The sequence below is a fragment of the Chenopodium quinoa genome, unplaced genomic scaffold, assembly GCF_001683475.1.
Source record: "Chenopodium quinoa cultivar QQ74 unplaced genomic scaffold, ASM168347v1, whole genome shotgun sequence".
Classification (NCBI taxonomy): Eukaryota; Viridiplantae; Streptophyta; class Magnoliopsida; order Caryophyllales; family Amaranthaceae; genus Chenopodium; species Chenopodium quinoa.
Window position 1 is genome coordinate 499,566 of NW_018742899.1, and position 16,712 is coordinate 516,277.

The window sequence follows — 16,712 nt, forward strand, 5'->3', positions numbered from 1 at the left end:
CATTGTAGAATTTTCATTGTATTATACCATGAATGTACATTGGAGACCACAACTTTACCCTCATGAAAATTACGTTAGGTCTTATAATTTTTCGTTCTCATCAATTTCACTCCAACCAAAACTTAATAATGTGAATATGGCTACGGAGCAAACAACATGTAAAGCTTGTAAAATTTGGTATTTTGAACATACATATCAAGACAATTAGACGACTCTAACAAGGTCGATTGTGAGTAAGAAACTTGTATTTCCTAAGAGCTAATTGTCTTGAATGTTTCCTTGGCTAAAACTGGTACACGTACCACCATTGTATATTGTCTTTACATACAACACCACTAGAAATTTGACACATCATTAACATAGGGGAGAAGATTATGAGTCAAATATAAATTGAATTTTAATATAACTTGAGCCCATTATTCTAACCAATAAAAACATGACAAATTAAAGTTGTATGTAGGGGCTACATACAACAATCGTATATTTAGCTTTCACCGAATCTGCACTCGTCATCCGTGAGTCCCATCACTAGTACCAACAATTTAACAGCTTGTTTGGTGTCTTGTGTACAGCGTGCATCCTTCATATATACTAAACAATTTGGCACAGCAAAGAGAAACGGCAAAGAGAATTTAATCACCATAATGCATATTACTAAAACAATTCAATTGCTTCAGGTTTCGCACCCGAAATAAAAATAAAACAAAGTCTCCCAAAGGTTAAAGTTTCTCAACGCTCTTGAAAATTTTGGCTAAATCTAAATATATCCCTTTCAAGATTCTATTCTCAAAATCTATCTCCCAATCCTTCATCTACCTGTCTTTTTTCCTGTTGATTTCTTTCATTTCCTATTTTCTCCTATTTATGTACAAGGCTTCAATCCTAACAAGAGCTTTGGAGAAACTTCAGAGCGGTACAGTAATTGCAGTTGAAAACTTAAAAAAAAAAAAATAAGAAAAAAAAGCTCTGAAGGATCATGACTTTGCAGCAAGGGAAGTGCACTAGAGGCGCCTAAAGTAACAGCCAGGCTCAACCATCCACAATCCTGGGACCTCTATATGACGCCCCAAAAACAGTCAAGCTGCGAGGTTTCTCCCTATCTTGAAGCCATGCAAGACGATCCTTTTCCTGTTCAAGCCCAGAGATGCCATCTGCTGTGACAAATGAATAGAAATATAGAATAAGCTGTATTATGTTACGCAGCAATAGTTTTTAAAAACACATAAGGTATCGAAACAGCTTCTCAAATAAACTTCAAACCCTCTTACACATGAAGCAGACTAGCACTAAATTAAAGGGGACAATCATTTATAGCTTTTATCAAAAGAAAACACTCCAAATAACTTCAATTAAATAAATGACATTTTGTCTTAATTTATTGAGCTAAATGGCCAAATCGTCAGGACTGAGCAATTTAGTTCAAAATATAGAGGAACATTTCGGTTCACTGTTCATCTCATCTGAAATTGATTTCGGGATACTAGTCAGTCATATAGTCCAATTTAAAAAAAAGAAGACTAGAGTTGAAAGCTCTAACAATTCAGATACCCATTTCCTAAACTCTTTGATTCTATCATGAAGTATTTTCAAATGCAGTTGTGGCAACAGTCACAGTGAATCATGTACGTTTACAAGAAATGACCGTGATCCACAAAGGTAAGCAGCAAGCTCCTGCTAAAGTAATGATTGTAGAATACATAACTCCAAAGGAAAAAGATCGGGTTTTTCTAAAACTACCTCTGTTACTAGAAGTTCTCAACAATTTCCTCATTAGTACTTTACTAAATGTTTAAACGCTTTTACTTTATTCCATTTTTGATAAACCCCATTTACTACCTTACCTTCCCTTATCCGGTTATTCCCACAATATTTAGATATTCTTGACTAAAAGTTTTAACACTTTTACTTTATTCCATTTTTGATAAACCCCATTTACTACCTTACCTTCCCACCCCCACAATATTTACACTTTTCTACTCACTTTCACTTGCTTCTTCATCATTTTTCTTACACTTACCCACCTTTTACTTTCTTTCTTACTTTATCCTCTTCTCTTCTACACTCACCACATCAACACTCTCTCCAATTGCCTTAACTCCCGTAAGAATATAAGCAATAACTTTTTGGCCAAACAAATTTAGCAAATGCATCTAAAGTGTTGCTAACTAGTGTGCAATACCTTCCAATTTTCCTTAAGGTTAGACCACTACCAAAAAGATATATTCAGCACTGGGCATAAGAAGGCTCATGAAGCACCCCATGTCCAAAGGGCTTTCATGTAGGGGGTGTGACTGAATATATATAAGCTGACTCATTCCAAAGGGCTCATGTAGGGGGCTTTCATCTAGGCTCTTTAATAATTAGGCGTTAATACCAAGCCACTGGTTAAGGGACCTTTATTAGATGTTCATTCCCTAATGAGAATTATAAATGTGTGCCTTAAAGTGTGCTCTAATTTTAAGGGCACTCACGTGTGAGCAGATGCAAAGGGGAGTGTTAAAATCACATTATTGTCCACATGTGATTTGTCTCACACCAGAAAAAGAGATAAAATATAACCTTAAAAGCTAAAGGAGTTACTCTGGCTATCAACATTTGGTTTTAGTATGAATGATCAAACTTCAGAATATCTAACACCACAAGTATGAAGATTTTGATCATTAATCTTGTATCCTAGAAAGTTATTATTTGTATTAAGATGGGACTAACAAAGGTTTCAATTTGTTCAAAAAAAAGTGTTTTTAAAAATAAAAATAAAAACCTTTTCAATGATCTATGAAAAAAATATACATCATTAAAAGTAGAATAGCAAAAAAAAAAAAAAATTATTGTAACGTTAATAAATAATCATGTTTGGCCAAAAATGTTAGGTCAACCCGAGCACCACTTCAAAAAAAGCTCTTATTTAAGTTAATTTTAATCATTGTTATGATAATAAATTTAAATTGCACTTCCGTCTACTTTGGTATTTTTTTTTTTAACTAGTTAATGATGAAAATTAAACGAAGTATAATTAATGCATTATATTAATACTAAAATGGATGTATTAAGTATTAAAAACTAAATCACTTTTTCCCATTATGATTATTCTACGTAGAATATAAAGGATATTAAAATTCTTTGTTAAACCATTAAAAAACTAGTGGTTAAAAATGGTCGAAGACCACCAAAGATAATCTTCTAGAATAATCACCAATAATTCTCCACAAACTACTAATTAAACACTACGGAGTATCACATAATACTTCCTCGGTTTTCTAACTTCTACTCACTTTCCGTTTTCATCCATTTTTCTAAGTTCCATTTCACTTTGCTTTACTTCCTTTTATGACAACCTTTTATTTATTTTGTTATCATCCATAACCCCACTTTGTAGGGCCTACTTTATATAACAAAACTCTACTCTCTATCTCTCTACCCATGCATGGTCCCTATTTTCACTCTTTCTAGGTTTGTGTAGCTACAAAGTAGAAACTCAGGAAAACGGAGGAGTATAATTTAATGTGATTATGATAGTATTAGCAGAAAATCTATTTTTGGTAATTCAATTCAAACAAGTAATTTCTGTTCCAACTTCAGCCGTGATGCAATAGAAAATCAAAAATTACAAAATTAAAAAAAGAAAAATTCGTTATAATATCCTTGCAATATACTTCATATACACTATTGATTTTTCACTACCAACAAGACTAAAAGGTTAATAGATTAGCCACCCAACACACAATATTAAAGGGCTAATTACAGAACACACAATAAACATAACAAATAACTCAATACCTCTCCATTTCGAAGAACCAATTTAGCTTAAATATCACATGTTTTTAAGATATTTTTACCATTTTATAGTGGTTAGGTGACTAACATGTTGGCCATTTCATATTTTTCATTAATAAATTGAATGCAAAGACAGTATAACCACGAAGTAGCTACCACCGCCAGTAATACCAACTAAAGAACACAACTGCATTAAACGTTCAGGTACCTGAGAAACGATCAAAAGGATATTCCCTGTAGTATGTACAGTGCCGACCATCAGGATCAGAGTATGGAGGGCCCAGAACATCAAGAACTGCACATGCTGTCATAGCTGTAAAACAATGCATATTCCCACCTGCTGCTGGATAGAGGATAGAAGTGTTGCAAGGGGCAACAAAATCTTCATTAACAGTAAGCTTCGCCAACCTGGCCGGAGGAGCATCTGTCAACCATCATGTCAAATGAGTTCATCAACCCTTAGTTTCTCAAAGATATAAATAGAATGCTCTTAAAAAAAGATGAATGAATAAGGTGAAAACATATAATTTTGTGACATAATGGGGTCAGCAAAAGAGAGAAATAAACATTTTGAAAAACAATTAAAACTCTAAATCACGATTATGATTTATGATGGATGATGAATTAGAATAGAGAGAGCATATATACATATATCAGATGTACATGAACTACAATTGAACTTGGTGTGTGTGTGCGCTAACAGTTGTACACCATACTTTTGAACTACGACTTTGAAGGCAGGCTGAAAACCCTGCTACTTCCTAAAGGCAAAATGTAAGTGACATGAGCACAGCTAAACACTACTTTAAAGAAAACCTTACTTTCTGAAACAGCGGTGGTGTAAGGATCGCCTTCTACCCAGTCATATGACTTGATATGCATGGTCCCAAAGAGAAGTTTGCTGAAAACAGTCATTCCTGGATGGTTATGAAGGGGCAATACACCTGACGGCGGCAAGCAAAATATTCCAATCTACAATATTAAAACAATTAATTAAACTAATAGCACCACTTTAGTAAAGAATCTAAAGATAGATCAATACAATGAGTACAACGAACCATACCGAAAACTTGTCACATTCATAGAGGTGCAGGTAAGTTATGATAGGAGCTCGACTATTCCCAATCCTAATGGGTCTAAAATATGGCAATTCTGGGCTTAATCCAACATCATCTTGTGTCAAGCTATCTGTAGACACAAATCATATAATAGTGAGATTCTCAAGGAATTCTGCTATAGAGTTTAATAATAATATATGGATGAAAAACCCTTGACTCATTGCACCAAAATATAAAAATAAAAGAAAGATGTTCTTGCTTCAAGAACAAACTCAAGAAAGGTCATGAATAAAAAGTCAAGAGGTGAAGAACAAGATTATTCTACAATACCAACACTATCAGCAAGAAAACATACATGCATCTATATTTAAACACAATAAGGCCACGCAAAAGAACAATTATGTTTTCCATGAAGCTTAATCTATTCTGAGAATCCAAACCCAAGTTTACGTAAGAATAAGATTCATTAGGATGTTCAACACAACACTAGAGGTGGCAAACACCGAACCGACCCGACCCAAAACCGACCAGAAAAATAAACAAATTCAGATTTCAGCTTGACTCAAAAATTGAGCAAGACTCAAATTCAAAATAAATCCAGCCCAACCCGTCTTTACCAAACCCAACCTGTACACTCAAATTGACACCTCTACACAGCACCTGTCAAATTTTAGAACATGAAGCAATAAGCTAACATAGATTCAGAAGGATCCAGAATAGAAGGAAAATACAATGTAAATATAGTAATCTTCACGTGTCAATATATAATTGAACCAAGCAGTTGTACTACCTCTGTTTTTAAAAGTTTCCGACACTTACTATTTCCGCGCAAATTAACACAACTGGCGAGAGAATATTATTGTGGTGGTGGGCGTAAGAAAAAGGTGGAAACAATAGACAATTAAGTGCAAAAAAGTGGGTGGGTGTAAGAAACCATAGTTCAGAACGTCCAACATTAGTGCATTTCTAGTTTTGTATGGAGTAACTTGGAAGTGAATTACATTTACCTGTTCCCCTGTAGCAAAACATACCATATTCCAAGCTACAGTAATATAGATGGAAACTATCAACAAAGTTTTTTATAAAAAAATGGGGATTGCTTTCAATTAAGAATATTCTTACACTTATTGCGAGAATAAACAGAATATGATCTCTTAACAGCAGAAAGAAACATGGCAGAAAGGAATAAATAAATAAATAAATCATTTAAGCAAACTACACATGAAAAATTGACATATAGCAAGTTGCACTAGAAATGTTCACTTATTTTTCTCATGCAATTTGCACACGACTTTGTTGAGCATCACAACTAGTTGCATTATTTTTTTGCACTCAACTATATAATATTCCCATAAAATTATTAAAAAAAAACATCAGTCAACAAGTTACAAATAGTTTATAGAATTTTCATACACCTTAGTAAATTAATTAACTATGAAACAATTCAAATAAGAACACCAACAAAACATTTGAAAACATCCAATACTAAATTTTAAAATACACTCCATTCTTTACCTAAAAGTTGCTCTAGTTATTATAGTAGCACTCCTACTGTGCCACAACTAGAACTAAGTGATGAGAAGATGATAGAGATAACACAAATATGGGGTATGATGAAGGATTAAAGGGTCACACAATGAATACGGAATATATGGCAAAATGTGATGGGACCAACTAGAATAAAATTGACTGTAAGACTAGGAATTATTTGTCGGGGGAGTAAAGAGAGCCACAAAAGTCAATGACGTAAAAGGGATAAGTGGGAAATGACCAATTAAATTAGTTAACATCCGGTGATAAATCTCATGACACGGAATAAATAGTACCATGCATCATAATTGGGGACCACATGAAATGAACCATTAAGACATTATGAAAGTACTGCTGTTTAGATACAAAAGAAGTACCTTCTCATGGCTTTTTTTTTCACCCAAAAGGCTTATAAAATCCAAATTGCCAAAAATAACATACAATAAGGAATCAAAGTCAAACTCAGTATAACAGGATCTTCTATTAAAATTCATCGAAATGATAAATTCTATTTTCTTTTTTTATCCATTTATAACCTTAGCAAAAAACATTTACCTGCATTTTTCCAACCATCAACCTCATATAAATATACCAACACACCAACATTGCTGAATTAAAATGACCAACACCAACATTGCTATATTAAATTGTTCACTCTAAAAACACATTGCTGAATTAAATTGTTCCCCGTCTTTAAAAGTTCTTCTTGTTTTGATTTGACCACGACAGTTACACATCAACAAGTCGAAACAGGAAGAACTATTAAAGCAGCTAACTCTACATAAAAAATAGATCTCAATTCCCAAAATATTAAATCATAATTTACCAAACAAAAAACTGAAGCAATTCAACAAAAACATACTCAAAATAGAGCGCAACCGTTCGACGTCGTCGGGACAGGGAATAAATCCAACACCACCATCGGCAAACACCTCCTTACAAACGTTAAACAACGTCTGAACCGCCGCCATTTTACGATTCCGCCGTCGGTTCTTCCGGGACGACTTGCTCCTATTGGTGGTCGTTTTTTCGATTTCAGTCGCTATTTTATCACTATAACCAGGCTCAATTCCCATGAAAAAATTCCAATAAATCCACCAAATGGGTAATTCAAAGTTTTCTCTAAAACCCAAAATTTTAATCTGGTTTACCAATATATTTACTCATTTTAAAAAATGGTGCTATGAAAATCCCAAGAAAAAAAAATTAAAAATGGTTGTTTTTTATGTTTTTTTTTTTTATATAGTTTGTAAGTTGCCAAAAAATGAGGAAGATGAAGTACAAAAAAATGGTAAAAATAAGAAAAATTTTGACGTGAAATTTAAGAACAAAATTGTTGCCACAGTAAGAAGGAGAAATTGAGGAAGAAGGGAGGTATAAAAAGGGGTCATTTTTAGGATGGATAACAATAACAGTTGGTTTTTTTAGGAGAGAGAAAACCATGGGCTGTTCAATTTTTCCAGTGGGCTGTTTTAATACCAGACTTTTTATTAAATTGGAAATAATCTTGACCTTTTTATTATTGATTTTGGATTTTCTTACACTATTAAGGAAGTTAAATAATTTAGAATACTGCTTTAAATTTTAAAATACCACCTTCATAAAAAGGAGTTGCATCATGGAGTTTGAATTTTCTTAACATTCTACCTCTTATGTTTGGCTGTTTTCTCATCTATACCACTTGGACACTACTATCTCTGACATTAATGCAGTTTAAAGTTTTTTTTACTAACAATTAAGGTTAAATTTAAATTGTTCTCTTCACCAAAGTTTTGTAAAATTCACCACAGATTATTTAATACGGAGTATTTAATACTTTTTTTTTAAAAGTGAAATGTATTAACTTTTTACATTATTCATTTAATCTATTTTGACTAGTATTATTGATTTATAAATAAGAGAAATATAATTTAATGAATACTTGTTGAAATCAGTTAATAATATTCAACTGTTATAAGTTTTATTTACTTATCACGGAGTAATAATTAAAAATAGTGAAATTCTACATGATAGCCTCATGGTTTTGAGTTTTCTACGTGGAAGACGAAATTTTTTTCAGCTCTTTTTAGTGGCACCAAGGTTTAGAATAATTGACCATAATGACCTTTTTTAGGTTTATGGCTAACTTTTTTAGTTAAAATGGTTAACCTTTGATTTTTTTATTAAAAAATCATCTAAATTATATTTTAAAATAATAAAATTTTAAAAAAAAAACAAAAAAATTCCCAAATGCGTTTTTTTTGTTTTTGTTTTTTTTTAAATTTTATTATTTTAAAATATAATTTAAATAATTATTTAAATTATGTAAAATATTTTGTTCTTTTAGGATAAGTGGCTGGGAATTTTTTTTGTTTTTTTTTTATTTTTTTAAATTTTATTATTTTAAAATATAATTTAAATAATTTTTTAATAAAAAAAAATCAAAGATTAACCATTTTAACTAAAAAGGTTAGCCATAAACCTAAAAAAGGTCACTATGGTCAATTTTTCTAATCCTTGGTGCCACTGAAGAGAGTTAAAAAAAACTTCGTCTTCCACATAGAAAACTCAAAACCATGAGGCCACCATGTAAAATTTCCCTTAAAGATATTGTTAATCTCCATTTAAAAAAAAGAAAAAAATATTGTTGGTAAAAGTTTTGATTGCATACGTGCCCGATAGTTCACTAAAAAAAATATGGAGTACTAATTAATGATAAAAGTGTGTAAAAAAAACATTCAAACTAATAGAATTTCCTTGTTTTTTTAATTAAATTCTTTTGTTTGATTCAATAGAGATGTCAATGTAAAATTTGGCATTTATACCAATGTAGAACTTTGACAAATAATATCTTTAATTTTTAAAATTGGACGGTTGTGATTTAACGAATTGAATTATTTTTAAATGCTAAAATTAATTAAAATTCATTTTCTTTATTTTAGGAATTCATTTTAAGTTTCTGAAAGTTACTTATTATATTCGATTTTTTTTTCCAAATTAATTTATGAAATTCAAGTTTAATTATTAAAAAAAATTGTAAGTCAAATAAAAAAATTAAATTATTTATCAGGAAATAATTAAGTTAATTTTAATTAGTATTAACATTAAAAATTAATTCAAAAATCATTAAATCTTAAACGTTCATTTTAAAAATTATGTTTGTTACTTTTCAAACGACAACGACAACCACAACCACAGAGTCATCCTTATCAATACTCCTTTCATCCCTTATTTTTTTGCCCTATATAGGTGAAGTTACTCTTTTAATTTTAGTTGAAAATAGTTTATGAGAGAGAAAATGGTGGGATTAATGTAATAATTGTGAGAGTAAAGATGTGGTTCCTAGAACGAAAACTAACATAGAGCAAACTCAAAGGAACTGATTAAAAAAAGAAAATTAGGACAAATATTAAGGGACAGATCGAGGGAGTATAAATTATAAAAAGTTCATATTCAAAAGTTACACCTTAAGACAATTCCAACAAGTACCCACATGACCATATTTTTTCTTACTACTTCTATTCCATTAATAAATGTGCCAAGTTTGACAACCCTAAATATAAGTAATTCCTTTCAAATATAAGTGATTAGAAGTATATGATAATAAATATTATAAAAAAAAGTTAATATTATAAATCTATAGTAATACTTATCCAACAATATTTTTCATGATAACATTTATTTATAATATGCATGCTCGTAAAAAACTATAGTCAAATTAGATAAATAAATAATGAAAAAGGTCAAAAGTGTGTCAGCTATTATGGAATGGGAAAGTATCAATAAATTATTAACGTTAGTCAAAATGAAATATGTGAATGCTGCAAAAAGTCAAAGTGAGGAAATTGAAAAAACAAAGGAAGTACAATTTAAAATTATATCAATCTCCTCTTGATATGCCTATTTTATATACTGATTTTCCCCCGTCCCTTGGTCATATTTTGAAGTATTTTTGGCTCTACGGAGCCACTTTTATTACTAATATGCGTTTTCTAGTGTTTTCGTAAATTTAGTATTGTTTTATAGGAAATTGCGGATTTGGAGCATTTTCCTGCACTTATTTGAGCCACTACGAGCATTGGAGTAGGATCGCATTATTATGACCATATTCCGTAACCCAAGACCGCGTAGGACCAATCAAACCGATGATTAAGGGCTCGATGAAGAAGAAGAGTTCGAGGCATTGGACCGATTCTTAAAGACCCAAGAGGAAATTCGAATTGGGCTAGTTAAGAGCCTAATAAGATGTCCAAGTTGCCCGAAAGCTCGCCCGACTGGGTAGCCCTCGCCCCAAGGCGTGCCCATCCGGGCGAGGCATATAGAAGAGAAGTGTCCTTCGGCCGGAGGCACGTCCAACCGAGCGCGGGCGAAGCACTCTCCCAGCTAAAGGCAGGCCCGGCCGGGCAAAATGGCGCCCGACCGGGCGCGTGTTTCTGAGGGGTGATTGGCGATTCTTTCACTTCGATTAGTCTTAGGATTTTCAGCTTATGTATATAAGTCGCTTTGCTAAGCCAGATTTTCACTTACGTCTTTCATTAGTTAATTTTTAGATTTTGTTTTTAAGCTTTTGGTTAATACTCTTGTTCTCTCAACACTTTTGGTTTATGCAATTTCATATTTTCGTTTATTTTGGTAACGATTCCTTACCCTTTTATTTTCAGTATTTTAATGGCTTGATTATTCATGTCTTGTTTATTTGTTTTGCTCAGTTTAGATTTCAATATGTGTGAGTAGTTTTATTTCTAGGGTTGTGGGGATCCATAAATAATATGAAAGGGTAATTTATTATTGTTGATTGTCAATGCTTGATTGATTTCCTATTGATTGATTTAATGCTATACAATTAGATTAGGCCTAGTTTAATTGTATGAGTTATGCAATATTGATTCGAGAGATAAGAATTGATGTTTAAGCTTAGTTTCAATAGGCAGATTAATTTATAAATGGTTAAGTCAAGATTCGAGAGATGTGATTTAATACCGGTAGATTAATTATGTGATTGTAATATGTAGCAAAAGCCCTTTATAATCTGATTAATTGATGCATTGATAATTGATTGTTATGTTTTACCCTGGAATATTATTTATTGGTGAACCTATACCCTAGGTTTTAATTTATTGATTTCTCCCTAGTTTAATTTGCTTTAGTTTAATTATTCTCCTTAGTTTAATTCCCCTAAAAATAATTTGGTTACTTAATAGTTTAGATTATATTAATTAATTAGGAATAGAAGACTTGTTTCCCTGTGGATTCGACCCTACTTCCCTATCTGCTTTAGTTATAGGACTTAGGTAATTCTTTTGATTAGGAGATACGACTATATCATGTCACCTCTCATGATCCTCAGTCAAACCTAGTAATATTTTTCTTATAATTTTAATAAATTAGTAACTCTACTATGTTTTCTTATAATTTCTTAATTCCCCAAATACCCACTTATATCTTATAATATTAGAGTTAATTAATTATCTAACACTATATGTCGTTATATTATAACACATATATAAAAAAAATGGAGGAAGTATCTTGAATTGTTCGGAGTAAGGTGATGTTCTCTTCATCTCAAATCAATATAATGTTCTGTAAAAAAATAGTTTTAGTTTAGTAAAAATAATTTTAATTCACTAAAAATAAGTTCAATTTAACAAAAATGATTTTGTTCAGTAAAATTAAGTTTTAGGCCCTATTCACTTCATCTTTAAAAAATATACATTATAAATAATCTCAGTTCAATAAAAATCAATAAATTTGAAAAGAAATATACCAAGAATCAGTAAAAATAATTTCAATTAAGGGAAATTAATTTTAGTTCAGTAAAAATAAATTTAGTTCAATAAAAAAAAGTTTAATAAAAATAATTTAGTTCAACAAAAATAAGGTGAAAAGAACAGGTCCTTAGTTAGTAAAAACAAGTAACTCAAAAAAACAAATAGAATAGAGAATAAGTAAAATAAGTTTTAAATCACTAAAAATAAATTCAGTTCAATATAATTATTTTATTTTGCTAATGTAAATTTTAAGGGGGTGTTACTTATACTCTCTCATATCTCCTATAGGGTTTTAGTTTTTTTGGCCATTCAGGCCGAAAATAGTCTAATTTCTACGGAAATCAGACTATTTTATTTTTTTCTTTTTTCTTTAATGTAATTTAGTTTTAGCTTTGTTTTGTTTTGCTTTCTTTTGCTTTGTATTGTTCTCTCCATTTGTGAAAGTGTATCCCAATTTTCTGGGATTTTGATTCTCATCTATGGACGAGAATTTTATTTTTAGGCTCTAAGATACTTGAGAAGGTAATTTAATTCATATCGGCTTAAGGTTTGTTATCAACTTTATGATCAAAACATCTGAGCAGATTGCGAATATCTCTACTTGGAAAGATGCGAAGACATCGAAAATCACTTGCGTCAAGCATAAACAGTGGAGTGTGAGCTATGCCAAATATGTAAAATATTTATGGTTTTGATTGTAAAATTTATGTTATTTTCTCTAAATCTATGGTTTATCAATCTTTATTATTATTGTAGATGTCTTATTACTATTCATTAATAATATGATTCCATTTTCCATTAAAAAATAATTATTTTATTGTTTTGGGTCATTATTATATTATAAATAATATATTCATTTTACCAATTATTTTATTCAAATTATATGTCCTTACAAAAAAAAAAAAAAAAAAAAAATCTTTAACCTTGATCACACTTGCCTTAGTTTGAATGACTTTACAAAAAGTACCTTATCTTAATTCCTTTAACAGACAAAGAATATTAATACTAAACAAACTTGTATGATGTTATTGTAAAAAAATTAAAAATAAAAGGCAAAAAAACTTGTATGATAATTCTAGGAAATTTTATGAACAACTACCTTTTTATTTTTATATTTTTTTTTTTTTGAAAAAACTACCACAAAAATATAAAAAGTTTGAGTAGCACTACCTTATCAACTTTTCCGGCTAGAATCTCCGCTCCTGTGGGGCCCAAAAATTAGTATTTCCCTTCCAAAAACCTATTTCAAATGACGAATCTACCCCTAATCTAATATGGCCTCAACTACCTCTCTCTGTTCATTAATTTCCCGTCTAACTCCTTCATCCACCCTTATTCATTCATCACCATATACTCATCTTTGTAAATCATATAATACTCCCCCCCCCCTTTTGACCTTCTATTCTTTCTCTCTGTTGCAACTTCACTCACAATCTCTCTCTATAACAAATTGTGGTCCGATCCTAATTAAGCCACAAAGTTTGTGCTTTTTTAGACTGACAAAAAGAGAAGCTACTAGCTATAATAGAGCAGGCATGCCTACCACTCAAAGCATCATAAAACTTATAGACAATCAACCTCCTCCATGGATTAGTGCTAATCCAAGAGGTCTCCATGTTTGATGGAATTCCACAAAAGTATTTGGGAGGGAAAGGATGAGCTGTGTGATATGGGGATTTGGACATGGTTGAATTCAATTAATTGCTGTAATACATAAACAATTAATGGGTAATGAACCCTAGATTGGATAATACAAAACAATTGCCCCAAATCCCCTAATTTCAAAACCCCCAATTTCAATTATTTTTGCCATTAAACATAATTTAAAGATTCAATTGAGAAATTGTGTCAATTACAATGCGAAATCAAATAAACATCATCTTCAATTTTGTTCGCCAATTGATTTTGCTTGTTCTCTCGCTTAGAATTAAAATCAAGAAATTAGGGGTTTAATTTTGGTTTTCATTAATGAAAAGAGGAAAACGAATAAGATCATTTTTAAATACGGGAGAGAGAAAGAATTTTGGGAGGGAAATACTAATTTATGGGCCCACACCCGGAGATTCTAGCCGAAAAAGTAGATAAAGTAGTGCTACTCAAACTTTTTATATTTTTGTGGTAGTTTGTTAAAAAAAAATTATAATAATGCGTTAGTGGGATCCACTATCTACACTCGTCAATAATGCATTGCTGGTTTTTTTTTTAAAAAAAGATTAATTAAAATAAAAAGAAATATAAATAAAAGGAAAAAACCCTTACCTAGCCACCACCCTCACCACTGGCAACACTAACCCACACCGACGGCAGCCTAACCCCCACCGCTGGCATCCCTTGCCCCATCCATGACCGTCGAAATTAAACCAACCTAACCGACCATCAACAATGCACACCACCCTTGCCCAACCCTGAAACACCCCAACTCCAATTTGGTTTAGGTTTCGGTTTCTGGGTCCGGGTTTGGGTTCAGGTGAGGGAAATTGGAACACCCCCAAATCTTCCTTTATGCAAATACTATCATAATATATACATAAATACCGTAAAGATAAACTTGGGCGTATTATCTCCACGTGAAAATGCAAAGCTTACTAAATCAATCAATCAAGCAAAGCCTTAATCCCATAAGTGTGGTCGGCTACATGAACCAAAGTGGTTGTTCCGTACAATCATCCACAAAAATCTTCCTTCTCCACCCTTACGATTAAATGCCTCATTCTCATGCGAATCCATATACTTCATATCCTTCCTAACTCCTTCCAACCAAGTCATTCCTTGACTTCCATTAAACAATTCATCGAAGTACCCCTTCCACCTGTCCTTAATGTCTTCATCTTGTACTAGAACAATATGGTTCTTATCTTTGACACACTTTACCATGCCAATATCCTTCCTTGCCTCTTGTATTCTTTTCTCCATCTTATAAATGATCTTTTCTCCGTCCTTAGAGTCAAGCTTCTCATAAACCTCCTGATAAGCCTTTTCTTTTACTTGGCGAACAACTGTCTTTGCCTTACTCTTAGCCTCCTTATACGCTGCAAAGGTTTCATCGGTCCTACATTTTCCCAAAGCTTGATAGCATTCCCTTTTTTTTGCTTAATTACTGCTTTCACCTCTTTATTCCACCACGAAATATCTCTCTGCATCGAAGTTCTCCCCTCTTGATTCCCCTACGACCTCTTTGACCACTCTCAAGAAATAATTCATCATTTGTAACCAAGTCAAGTCTGGATCCAACTCTCCATCCCAATTTGCCTCACCTCCTTGATTACTTTCTCTGTAAAAACCTTAGCGTTTTCTTCTCTTGTTTTCCCTTTTTCTCAAGATGGCAACGAAAATAACTAACTTTTATTATTAAATAAAGAAACTATAATATTGTTTAAGAATACTCCAAATCAAAACTGAGTCTAACATGAATGAATAAACTCCTAAACTAGGTGATCCCAATCCCGACTCAAGAATGTGCACATTCAACTTCACACAAAACAAATAGGAATACGGGTTAGTAAAACGCTAAGTGCATATAAGTGCAAAACATGTAAGTACTTTTATTAGGCAAACATACTTTTGAAATAATTACTTTAATTTAAACATGCCAAAATGCGACGTTTTAAAATTAGACTTTCCATACTTATCCTTTCCAAATTTAGAATTTCCAAAATCTAACCTTCCAAACATAGTAATGTCCATCATTATATAGAAATTTTCCAAATCAAATAGATTTCAAAATTTATAACTTTCCAATCAGACAAGTGAAGTTTCCAAAACCAGGTTCCTCACCTAAGTGTGCACACCCCCTAAGCAAGTAAGACTATACTTGAGGAAAGACCATACAAAGTTCATGGTCTTACTAACCAGTCCTGGGTAGGGGCAATAAATTAAATACTCAAACCCATAATGAGCTGCAAATTTTAAATTTATTTCTTTAATTCAATAGCTTATAAATCAAGTAATTTATAAACAACTTTTATTAAATCAATTAACACTTTAAAGATCAAACCTTAACTCATATAGTTATCTTAACTCATCACCCAAGTGATTGATTCAAACCTTTTAAGTACTTAAACATATTTTCAAACATTCATTCAAATAAATCAATCATCAAAACATTGATGTGTTCACAACTTTTATCAAGGGCCTAGCCACCTCTACGTACCTTGATTAGAGGAAACTAAGGTACGAGTACACTTGATCACGATCGAGAGAATCCTCATACACAATTACAATAACCTTAATTAATATAGGGTTAACAAATAAACACAAAACTATAAATACTCCTCTAATTATGCATGAACTACCAAAACTTTATTTATTTTTAACAATAATTTATGTTAGTAGCATAATAATGTTAGTTATTAGTATCAAAATTAATGTTAGTTATTAGTATCAAAATTAATATCAATTGTTTTAAAATTAAGTAGCATATAATATGCTTAGTATCAAAAATTAATAATAGTAATCATAATAATAATGATAATTATAATATCATAAAGAATAAAAGAGAAGGAGAGTTTTTTTTTTTGGTATGTGTGTTGCTGTAAGGTAGGAAGAAGGAAGGAGGGTGCGACTGCACCTTGTTGGCTGCAGCAGGTGGCGATAGAGAAGTAGT

The 16,712-nt window shown here is 31.6% G+C and overlaps 1 protein-coding gene across 2 annotated transcripts; it reads right to left on the reverse strand.

The window, feature by feature from the left end:
* Positions 1 to 615: 615 nt before the first annotated feature.
* On the reverse strand, positions 616 to 7,862 carry LOC110727052 (plant cysteine oxidase 2-like). Of its 2 annotated transcripts, none has more exons than XM_021906589.1 (5): positions 7,225 to 7,862; positions 4,838 to 4,962; positions 4,596 to 4,746; positions 3,983 to 4,198; positions 616 to 1,151 (listed from the first exon to the last, which is right to left on the reverse strand). In XM_021906589.1, exons 1-5 carry the CDS (start codon positions 7,436 to 7,438, stop codon positions 1,030 to 1,032), a joined length of 828 nt encoding a protein of 275 aa, XP_021762281.1. In that variant the 5' UTR covers positions 7,439 to 7,862; the 3' UTR covers positions 616 to 1,029. The 2 variants fall into 2 exon arrangements, with proteins under 2 accessions (XP_021762281.1, XP_021762280.1); XM_021906588.1 differs by having other exon boundaries at positions 616 to 1,154; positions 7,225 to 7,861.
* Between the last annotated feature and the right edge of the window lie 8,850 nt (positions 7,863 to 16,712).

Excerpts from the sequence above, each read along its gene's own strand:
- LOC110727052 (XM_021906588.1), bottom strand. The coding sequence starts at position 7,438 with ATGGGAATTGAGCCTGGTTATAGTGATAAAATAGCGACTGAAATCGAA. Across the intron at positions 4,963-7,224 it reads ACGGTTGCGCTCTATTTTGA|ATAGCTTGACACAAGATGAT; the intron begins GTATGTTTTTGT and ends TTGTGTCTACAG. Across the intron at positions 4,747-4,837 it reads ATGAATGTGACAAGTTTTCG|ATTGGAATATTTTGCTTGCC; the intron begins GTATGGTTCGTT and ends TTAATATTGTAG.